Raw genomic sequence first — 11,592 nt, 5'->3', positions numbered from 1 at the left:
CTGGATGATCCTTGTGTGTCCCTTCCAGCTCAGCATATCCCATGATTATATGAAATGTGTCCATTACAGCATCTCCTGTGACAAGATGTGAAAAGCAATATGCTTCCAGCTGGCAACACAAAAGAACCCCAGTTTGGGTGCCAGGGGATGAGAAGATTCACTCAAGACAAAAAGCAAGAAGGCAGGTTTGTCCAGAAAGGTCACTTTATTGGAAAAACCTAAAATGGACTTTAAACCTGCAGCCCTCCTCCCACAGCAGTGGTTTCAATGGGCTCCCCACATTACCTTAACAGACCCATTACAGACATGAGCTGTAGTACAAACGTTAAAAGTGCAAGTATTCTGAACTTCACACCTACTTTTATGACCTGGCAGGAAACACAAATGCTTCACAGCTCACAGAGAATTCGTTCACAGCACTTGGGAGTCCCATCTGGCTCCCAGCATTCCCCACAGGGTACAAAATACATCACTCAGAGGAGAGTCCGATGCAGAACATCATAGAAGGTAGGGGTGAGGTTCCTTCAAATTTATTTTATTGCAGTAAAACGTCTAAAAGGTAGAGCTGTACAAAAAGTCTAAACAGCATTATTTAAGAATAACAGCACCTTAAGCTGCATTTTGTTCTTATTTAAAATTCTATTTCCCAAAAATACATTCCTAAATATACAAACTATACAATCTTGTCACTTTAATGCTGGTTTCTGTGATGATATAACTTTAACCTAAAAATCTTCAAAACATCCACATACTGACAAAAGCTCTAATATACAAATGCCTTGGTACCTTCATAATACCACATAAATAACTTCAAAACCCAATCTGCATTTGTAGAATTGTCCAGAAAGCAAATACTTTATGGTGATCACACATCGTCCGCAGAGAGCGTTGGGATATTTATTCTTGGCCGTGTGAAAAATGCCATTTTCTCTCTGAAAAAAGAGGATCAGTAGTTAATGCAACAGAAATCCTGCCAGAAGTGTCCAGCATCCACAGGAGAATTTACCCCACCAGCTGTCCCCACAGGGAGCAGATGTACATCCTCTCACAACCTACACCTTTTATTTACTTATCAGACATGAGTTAAACCCACAATAGTGACCTTACCATAAGCCATTTCAGAAGGGCTCAGAGCTTTTTCTTTTCTGGCTCTGTTACTTAGGGAAGCAAAGGGCTGCTTCTGTGTTACAGAATTTGTTGCCAGGTGGAGAATGAGTTGGAGAATGCTGTTTGCTTTGATCATGTGCAGTGCTGCAACTAATTCCCCTGAGTCAGACCTTATACTTGGATATGAAAATACAGAAGCTCTTATTTAAGCAGAACAGTTAACTACTTCTGCAAAGATCAGTCTTCCTCATCAGCATCTCAGTCATCCACAGAAAAATCATGGTAGTAGTCAATTTCTCCTCCCCTTTACCTAGGATTACCTGAATGACTGCACTTCCAGAGGCTCCTTTCGACTCTGCCCTCGCAGCCTGTGGACGTCCTTGGCAGCAGCTCTCATCATTTTATCAGCCTTGAGCTCACACTTGTGTTCTGGATTTTGCACCTAAATGAATAGTGGAGAAGACTTGTTGGTGTTTCCAAGAGGAATTATCCTAACTGACCTGCATTTCAGCTGCAGGTCTGAGGGTTCTGGAGACTGTTGACTCTGGAAGTCACAAGCCATGGAAGCTAAACTGAAGCTTAACAACTAACCATTCTAAGGGAGAGAGCTTTTTGTAAGGTGTCCTTCCTGCCTGTGGTAAGAATAATGGCTTCTGTCTGTTCTCTCTTTGTATCTTCTTGATAGGTCTTTTAAGGCAGAAGATCAGCACACACAGCACCCCACAGAGCACCTCACACCACCTGGTGCCAGCATAGCCTGGTCTCTGCCTGGTGCCAGCAGAAGGGCTGAGAAATCCCAGAAGCTGAGAAGGGGCCCTGTGCATGGGGGAGGGTGTGATGTAGAGTAAGGTAAGTGCCAACCACCACACACCACACCTCCTGCAGACTGGGGGGACACACTTGGCACAACAGATGGCATCTGTGACTTGTTGTATTCACACCTCTGCTAGGGCAGCAAATCTCTCTGCTGGTGAATGAAAGGGCTCAGGACTAACAGCTTGATAGAGCAGTATGTGGCAGACAAGAGTGACTAACAGTGCTCAGGCTTCATCTACTGACTGTCCAAAGTCCCCTGTTCCCAAAATTTCTCCACTGAGTAGAATGAAACTCCAAGGCAGGTATGACTCACTCGTTTCTCCACAAGCCTCAGCAGCACTCGAAACCTCTCATCGTCCTTCACCCACTGTGGCAACTCTTTTTCACCCTGACTTTGAGCTTGTTCCAGCTGTTCCTTCAGTTCCCTCAGCACTGAGATCTCCTGAACCAGCTGGTCGTGCCAGGTTTTTGAAGCCTGCAGGTCCAGCTCCAGGTCCAGCGAGGTGCGGATCAGGCGCTCTGTACCGAAGGACTTGATTGAAGGCTGGAAGAGAAGGGGTGTGTGAGCACACAGAGGAGACTTGTCCCAAGCACTCCACCCAGAAAGTGCCAAACACATTGTGAGACCCATCTTTCTAATGCTTTTCTTCACACAGACCATCTCTATTGATCCTGCTTTCCAGTCTGTCTTGAGACAGATCCCACAAACTCAAGGAATTCTTATAGATAAGTGTTTTCATTTCTGTGCTTCCACTCAAGTTCTCCCTTGGCAGCATCTCCAAATTGAACAAGTCTTGCTTGCACACCTTCCTCTTTAAAGTTTAATGTCTCATCTTCAGATGAATCCACAGTGCTGCTGAAAAACCTGTGATTCCTTTTTCCAGTAACATACTGCCTTCTGCTAGTTTCAAACACAAGCTGTCCCAGGAAAACCATCTCCTTAGGAATTCAGTGTCAGTATCCTGGGGGAATTTTAGTGATTGCCATCACAATGGGCACAGGGTTTATTGAGTGCCATGGCATCACTACAACAGGGTCACCTGAGACATCTTTCTCATTTTCTTTTCCAGCTCCTCAAATTTATTATAAATACTTAAGAATCTCACAACAATAAACACAGCAAAACTGTTTCTCTGACAAGATGGAAAATACCAGGAACCATTTTTCTACATTAAATGTTTTAATTGAGTTCTAATTTAAACGTTCCAGTCATAATCTGATATTTCAAAGAATCCTTGAGAGACTTCTCATACACAAAGAAAAGGTTGTGAATGAAAGCATGTGGCAACTGATTTGTGTTTGCAAATTTTTCTTTCAAAACAGTTTTATGACTTTTGCAAGTGTCTGTGTTAGAGGAAAATAAAAGCGGTGATGTTCTTACCCGTTTCACTCTGACACTTCGTCTCTCCATCGCATTCCTCACGAAGGGGGGCTTTTTGGATAGTGTGGAACTGTCACTATCACTGCGATTCAGCTGAAAAGGAAGGTGAAAACCACAAATCTTTCATGAAAGAATTACACCCAGTGCATACACACACTCCCAGCAAGACCAGAGGTTGTTGTAAGCAGAACGATGAAGTTCTGTGAAAGGCAGACAGCTGTCACCCCAGTCTGAGTGCACAACATGCACTGGCACAGCCAGATCCTGCCACAAGCCTTGAACTCTGTCCCTTTTTGGGAATAGGCTGTGAGCAAAGAGAGACACTAAGTCAGGATATGATATGGGACTCTGCCTCCCTGCTCTTCTCCTGTGCAAGTAACTAGGCTGGGCAAACCAGCTCAGAAAAATAAGCTGTAAGTAGTAATAATAACATAATATAATAATAATAATTTTTTTCCTAGCATATGTAAAGCATGGGACTATTTTATTAGAGATTTCTTCTTTCTCTAATCTGTGTTTTTCTATAACCTGTATTTTAAGCTAGTGGTGGAAGAGGCAAGTTTACCTGAAAGCTCTCCCCCTGGGTTTATCAGCTGAAGAGTTGCCATGTTACACCCAGCCTGCCTTGTTTTGTGGTTGTCTGTAGACCCTTACAAAGAGCTCAGCTGAAGCAGGCTTTAATTTTAATTCTCTTTTCATGTCCCTTCTCAAAGCTGGGGGAGGAGGGGGAGTGGCACTGGGATGTGCATGTACACAGCACCTGCACCCCTCCAGCACTGCAGAATGAGTAAGGTTTGCTCCTCTGGAAGCACCTGCTGCTGAACCAGGGAGAACCTACAGCAGGTATGGCCCAGCTGTATTAAGGGCTTGCCCACTTGGGACAGGTCATGTATGGCAAAAGACAGTGCTTGCTTGTTTGCCAATTTCACTTAAAAGATGAGATATTTATAGTTTATTCTGACCCTCAATCCAGGAAATAATTGTGAACAAACATTTCAAAGCAGGGGAAGTGACATGTGACCCAACACATGGCCTGTTCAGTTACCTTCACACAAGGCACACCGGTCACTTTCAGGTTTCCACAGTTTTTTGCTGATCTTATCAGGTACTTACCTTTCCATTTCTATCAAGGTTTTATGTTCACCTCATCTGAAGTCAGGTGGACAGAGGTAACTGAGCTAGCACAGAACACTTCAAGCAGCAGGAAACTGTTTATATCTGCAGATTATTCATCACTGTCTTACAGCAGCCCTTCCAGGCAGGGCAGGGCATCTCAACAAGCTGCACATGCCACAGATATATGTGCACATATATATCTGATAAATTTGTGCTTAATGCTGTTAGTTTCAAGGAAAGATACCGTTCAGGATGTGAGGACAGAGCAACTTCTGAAGTCAGAGGGGGAGAGAAGAAAGCACTGTCGGGTTTCTGTGAGGAACACAGACTGAGTGAAGACAAGCACTAAGAAGCTCAGGGTTTCACTCTCCTTACCCGACACACGTACTGACTCTGTGGTCCTGGGGAAAATGTTTTGGAGCGGATGATGGTGCTGCCCCTGACAAACTGACTTTGGGGTGGATTTGCTGCTCTTTTGTCTTTTGGACGAACTACAGTCGAGGACTGTGCAAGGCTCTCTGTGTTGGTCTCTTTATCCACCTGAAAGACACACAGTGCAGTGTAAATGCCAGCTTTCCATGTGCCCAGGACACCCCCAGGGCTGTGTGACAGCCACCTGTGCCACGTCTGTGCTTGCTGCATTCAAACCCAGACATTCTTTAGCCCCTCATGCAGCGTGCCCTGACATGAATCACTCCTGGAGTCTGCTGCATGAAGTGGATTGCTTCCTAAGGGCTCTGCATCCACTGACTGCTGTACAACACAGCTGATTCCAGGGGCTTTGCCTGTGGATCCACACATCACTGTGACCTGGCAATCCCTCACAGAGCAGGTATGATTTTAAAGACCATTATCTTACTTGTTGTGCATCTGCAGCAAAGTTCCAAATCAATGCACAGAGAGAGCTGTGTACAGCACACCCCTGTATGACTACAGCTCCATTCATAATTAAACAAGCCCAAAACCACCGTCACATTAATGAAAACAGTTTTCATGAGCAGCAAAAAGAAGGCATGAAACAGTGCTGTACTAACTGTGGGACAAAATGGTTACACAGAGTTATTTACAAAGATTTCAGGTAGATAAACATTTAATCATCAATGGAGAACTTCAAAATAACTGCTGCAGCCTTGCTCAGCTCAGCAACAACCCAGTCAGCTGAGCAATGGGAAGCTTAAATCATCTTTCTGTTCAAAAGGCCCTTGACTGTACCTTCACTGCTATCTCTGTGTGCAGCTGGGAATTCAGACTTTCTTCTGTCTCCCACAGCAATTTTTCAGCACAGAATTCTTCCTCCTCCTCTGCTTCATTTTCACTGATCTCATCCTGCTCTTCCAGGTCAGGAACCTCTTCGTCTTGCCTGAAAAGAACAACTTTGTTATTGAACTGGTCTGTTGTGGACAATACTCTGGCTCTGAAGCAGGAGGTACCTCCTGTAAGCTGCTGGATAGAAAAATATTCCCAAGGCAGCCAGGTGTACCTGACAGGCCCTGCAGCCACTGAGATTACACAAACAAAGGAGAGAAGCTGCACCAGAAGACCACATTACTGCCAAAAACTTCATCCTGATCTGGCTTCAAAAGAAGCAAGATGAGGGTTCAGCCATGTGGTCTGAGTTTAAGGCAAGTGCATCTTGAGGGGAGCTCTCAGGATGCCATTAATCTTAGTTAAAAAGTGTTACTGGACAAAATTGAAGCACTGTTTTAACACCCTTTTCAGCTCCCTTGAACACACAGCAGGCTTCTCCATCAATCCCATTGGTCAGGCTTGCTTTCTATTTCAAATGTTGGACTTCTCAAAGGAAATCTGAATCTGAACCATATAAAGAACAGCCACATTAAAATTCAAGCAAAGCCTTGCACCACAGAGGGGAGTTTTCAGGGCATCCATAGAAGACTGTACAAATAACAAAATTAGCATAGCCCTACTGACAATTTTCAACATTTATCAGTTTTGTTCTCATTTTCTAAGCACAACCTCCAGAACAGAAGAAAAGGATTTTTCACCAAAACAGCAAAAGAAGAAGCCTCCCTATACTGCTCAGTATAATCTGCTTTTTCCTCTGCACCCAAATGCTCAGATCACTCCTCAACAAGAAGTTGGTGGGATGGCACCTACCAGCTCTCTCCACTAGTTAAAGTGCTTCTGCTTTCCTCCAGTTTCTTCTCCACAGCTTCCAGTTCAACCGCTGTCTGCTCTAAGAGTGCTGAGACAGAGTCCTGAGGAGAGAAACAGGCTTTTGGTGAAGAAATGGCTCTCAGAGACTGCAGAGTGCCCAGTCTCTGTGATGAGAAGACCCCCAGAGCAGCCCCCAGCCCCAGTGCAGACAGAGCTCAGTGCAGCCCTGTGAGCAGAGCTGGCCCAGCTCCCCCAGCACGTGCAGGTGTGCAGCTCCAGGCTGAGCACCTTCTGTGCCCTGCATGTGCAAACTCTGTCGTGACTTGTCCAGCAAGTTCATGGCAGCACTGCAGGAAGCCTGGAGCTTACACATCACTTACTCATCCCTCAGCTTCCTGAGCAGAGGTTTCAGTAAGTACTTAGCCCAGGACAAGGGCATATCTGGAATCAACAAGTTAATTATTTTGCTGCACTTAACAACACATTCAAGTTGTAAATATAAACACAGCAGCCTTCACTTCTCTATAGTAACAGCCACACAAACCCTCTTGCTAGTCCTATTTAAGAAGAGATTTGCTCAATTTAAGCAGCTGTTCTTACTGTTTTTTCAGTGCAGGGTACTTCAGAGTGGCTGTTTCCTTGTTTACTTTTCCTGTTTTGCTTCTGCTGATATTTATAACTAAGGAGGTTATACCAACGGGTTGACTTCTCTCCGGATCTGCATATTTCAGCAAGGCTAATTTGTGCTCCACCCTATTGACAGCAAAAACACAGTTTTAGTGTAATACTAAAATGAACAGCTACCACAACAGTCAGAAAAAATCAGAGTGAAAATCTTGATTTTGGCAAATTCAACAAAAAGAAAAATTGCCTGTTTATCCCATTTCAGCACCACTAGTAATCTTTATGTTTAATTATTTTTAGCATTGCCAAGGGCTTCCAATATAAGTAGCAAGTGTTTCACTAGAGCTCCACTGTAACAAGAATCCAGAAGTACAAACAGTGCTAGTGCAGGAGGGAGAAATTACAACCAGAGCTTCAAAGAGAAAGGGAAAGGAACTCTGGAGAGGATGACTTCCTTTCAAGAAGTTTGCAAAGCTGACAAAAATCATTGCCCAAACCCAGACGTTTTACTTTTGTATATCCCATTTCTCCTCATCTGCCTTTGTAATTTTTTAATACATTACATTTAGCACACAACCTGATGTATCCAAAACCAAAGTAATTGGTTTTCAATTGCAATACCATAAATGTTTCCAAAAAGAAGAAAACTAGTTATAGTTTGACATCAGATCATGAAGGAGAAATATCTAGTGATCTGACAAGGTAGTTCTGTAACAAAACATTTATCTCATAATTGTTTTTTGTGATGGAAATTGTCACTGCAAAGAACACTGTGGGGGAGAGACCACATAGCTAAAGATTATCAGGAAGGCTTTCACAGAAATTGCCAAACCTCAAGAGTGAAACATCGTGTCTAATTAAAAAGAGGAAACAAACACAGAGTTATTACTCACCAAACACTCTTCAAGGTGAGACTTATCTACAGTGCAAACATCGACCCTTAAAGTCTTCTGGCGCAGCGCCGGGTAGGAGATGGAGACCCAGAACACTTCGTTGTACACGAGGCTGTCCGCGGGCTCCGCGGGCCGGGTGCGGAACAGGCAGCTCGTGCTCTCCGAGCAGGGCAGCACGGCCACACGGATGGTCCTGTGGGGACACACTGCACTCAGCTCTGCCCTCCCTGCACCTGTGCAGCTCCCCAGAACCCCTCACTGAGAGTCAGCCTGGGCACTGTGGACACTGCTGTCTGGGGAAAGCCAGGGCACCACAGGGAATATTTCTCTGTCTGCTCTGGGATGCTCTGACCCCAGGGGAGCAGACTTTGACCCTCATTCATGGAGAAAGTTTCCCAGACTTCAAGATAGACCAGAATCCACTAAAGTATGCAATAGATTATAGAGAGTAGTGTAGGTGTGTCACTGGGTGAGAAATTGAGGGTTTGGGATTTTTAATATGTTGTGGATGGAAGCAAGATGGAGGGCACAGGGTGTTGTCCTCAGTTTCTTCTTCATGCTTCTTCTTCCTTCTCCATGGGTTTGGGTGGCATTTTGTAATTGGGCAGAAAAGTCCCCATTTCAGCTCTGTGGGATCAGTTATTGGGTTAAAAGGGAAAATAACCTAGGTGTCAGTTCTTAATTGGATAGTTTAGTCTTAAAAGACCTTGTAACAAGAGACTGTTGGCCATTTTGTGCCTTCTAATGAGAAGCTGCCAAACTCACAGCAGTGAGACTGTCCAAACATGAACTACCATCTCAAGTGCCTTCAGTCCAGACCCAGAGAAACCCACAACTGGTACACCCACAGCTGTCCTTTCCTATTCTCTGGAGCTGCAGTCAACTGAGAAGAAAGGAACATCTTGTCACAGCATCAGAGATGTGAAGTGGCAGGAGTTGCCACAGACCTCATCCTTCTGAAACTCATACTCAGGCATCATAGGATCCTGTTTTATGTAGTTGTTTACATCTGTGCAACTTGTCACACTGCTCATACCCTTCTGTGGGTAGGAACAGCAAAAATGAATCCAATTTTTGTCAGCTTATTCAGCATACAGCTGAGTTTAAAGACCTTGTGCTTGGAATGAGTCTAGCAGTAGCTGCACATTTTCCCAACCCTGTACAGGTGTCCAAGGAGTTCTGTAGCAGGACAAATGCTCAAGGCACTTCTACAATTAAGAACCTCACCAGCCAGTGCTAATTCCAGGCAAGTCCTTTCCTAGCAAATACAGACCTTTGAGGAAGAAACTGCACCTTACTTCAGTCTACAGGTTTATTGGTTCATAAGTGTCACCACATAATGTATACACATTTCACATTTCAGGAAAGGTAAATTTTTAAGAGTGTGAAAACTCGTAAGCCAATCTCACTTTCATTCTCAATGGGATCTAACACAAATATATCAAGTGTGTTTGTTTCACCCACTTACACTTTTTGATCTTGTTGTAACAGCAGTGCTGGAACATTACTCAGCTGGATGACCAATATGGCAAATTGTTTATTTTTGTCATCATATCTGAATCAGAAACACACAGAAAAGCACTATTATTAGAGAATTCTGCCTTGGACTCTGTGGCTGAGTATTTCACACAAACAATACAAAAAATTTACAAACAAGACAACTCTACAAACAAGACAACTCTACAATGTGACCATGACTTGCCCACAGCTTAAAACAAAATCCGTTTCCTATTACATCAAGTTTTGCTACCAGAACATCCAGAATATAGAACAGTCCAGAACATCCAGAACTTAAGGATTCAGATACAATGGACTGTAGATTTGACCTACCACACTACTTTTCCTGGGGTCTAGTTAGATTGCTGCATTGCAGCTACAATTTTTTGAGAGGCCTTAATGGCTGCAATATGGAAAACTTACAAGTAAAAATTCTTGAAGTACAACAGTGAGGATGTCATGAGTAACCTTTTGCTTTGGATGGCCATGACAAATGAGTTTTGTACTACTTCTTTTTCTCAAATCCCACCTAAGTTCCAAGAAGTCATTCAAGGAGGATGCCTCTGTGCCTGCCCTCCGACACCTGACTGTGGGATCCACATGAGGTCAGGGATGGTGACTGCCACTTACTCTCAGCAGTTTTCCCCACCCAAGCTGCACCCTTAAGGATTCTGCAATCCAGCCAAAGGCTTCCTCCAGCCCAGCACTGGCAGTGCTCCTTTTGCTGGTTTGCACCCTCATACCACAGCATCACCAGATGATTTCCACTGAAATGAAAGAGGGCAACCAAGAACCTCCTGGAGTCAAGTGTAATTCTTAATGCCACTAAAAAAGGGCATTAGTTAGTTAATACTAATAGGACACAAGAAGAAAACAACACAGAAAGCACTATCCCATTTATCATTCTTCCCACTGGAAGACAAATCCAGTAAAATATGTTGCACATACCTCATTGCAATCTGCACTTTGGCTGTTCCAGCTGCTTCTGCATCATCACTGTCAAACACCATCACTTCTGACACACATGGTCTGAAAGGAATCAACAACAATTAAGGATTTGATTTGCCTCTTCTTGAAGTGTTTGCATTTAGGTGATTCAAGATCTTTTCCCTTCCATTTAGTGGTTTGGTATATGGATTTTGTAAAATTAGCAGCTAAAAGAAAGCCCATTTAAGAAGTAAGTGCAATCAGCCTTAGAGGTATGTATTACACTGCTTATCAGCAGAAAGTCATATGTCTTCCCTCTTCACTGCCAAAAGAAAAAAAAAGCCACACAAAAGACTGCAAAAATAAGGCAGTGGGGGATTTTTAAAGGGTTCCCTTGACTGGTTTTTAGCAAAAACGGCTGACTGCCCAGCAAGAGAAATGTGACTTAACAATTGCAATCCTGTCTGCATCATGACAGCAAAAATTCTCAACTTTTATTAGATTTAAGTAATTCCTTTGTCTCTTTAAGAAATCAAACTTTCTTAAGCCCATTAAAAGTGACAGAGTACACTGACTGGTCTTGCTGGAAACAGCTATTCTGCATCATTTCCCTCCCAATGTATTCCTCCTCCCAAGTTTTATGCACTGAAAGTCCCCAAAACTACATTCATTGTCTAATTGCCTCAAGAGGCTATGCTGTAGCACATGAAAACAGGATTAGCATTCTTCTCTTCTAAGTGTTTTCCATATTACTGCTTAGCACTCTCTTGCATTTCGTTGCATTTCAGCTGCAGAGGGTGGCTCATCCCACCCTCACCACTTGGACAGGCACCAAAATGACACTGTAGGCACCACAGGGGCTGGCAAACTGATAACCCAAACAACATCAGGCATGTGAGTGTGCATGGGATGCCTTCTGTGACTGTCCCACTCCCCTCTCCACAGAGCTCCCTACACCACAGAAGGGACACAGGGCCCTGGGACACCCAACTGTCTGACTGTTTGAGCCCAGGAGCAAAATTTACTGAAGCACTGCACTCCCTTGTCAAAGTGGGCTGTAAACATAAAAATTACTAATTTATCTAGAGAATTAATGAAGATTACTAATGAACA

The 11,592-nt window shown here is 43.7% G+C and overlaps 1 protein-coding gene across 1 annotated transcript in view; it reads right to left on the bottom strand.

Moving 5' to 3' along the window:
* Positions 1-186: 186 nt before the first annotated feature.
* Positions 187-11,592, bottom strand: part of WWC1 (WW and C2 domain containing 1) — a 66,989-nt gene continuing 55,583 nt past the window's right edge. The window contains exons 13-23 of the mRNA XM_059859769.1: positions 10,501-10,581; positions 9,524-9,610; positions 8,056-8,248; positions 7,139-7,291; positions 6,539-6,639; positions 5,633-5,780; positions 4,796-4,960; positions 3,305-3,397; positions 2,237-2,467; positions 1,428-1,549; positions 187-932 (exon numbers count right to left, since the gene is read on the bottom strand). Of these exons, the coding sequence (XP_059715752.1) occupies positions 866-932; positions 1,428-1,549; positions 2,237-2,467; positions 3,305-3,397; positions 4,796-4,960; positions 5,633-5,780; positions 6,539-6,639; positions 7,139-7,291; positions 8,056-8,248; positions 9,524-9,610; positions 10,501-10,581 (1,441 nt within the window). The 3' untranslated portion in view covers positions 187-865. The remainder of the gene's footprint in view (positions 933-1,427; positions 1,550-2,236; positions 2,468-3,304; positions 3,398-4,795; positions 4,961-5,632; positions 5,781-6,538; positions 6,640-7,138; positions 7,292-8,055; positions 8,249-9,523; positions 9,611-10,500; positions 10,582-11,592) is intronic.

This window comes from Haemorhous mexicanus, chromosome 15, assembly GCF_027477595.1.
Source record: "Haemorhous mexicanus isolate bHaeMex1 chromosome 15, bHaeMex1.pri, whole genome shotgun sequence".
NCBI lineage: Eukaryota > Metazoa > Chordata > Aves > Passeriformes > Fringillidae > Haemorhous > Haemorhous mexicanus.
The sequence above is the reverse complement of the archived record's forward strand: the minus strand, read 5'-3'. Positions and strand labels throughout refer to the sequence as shown.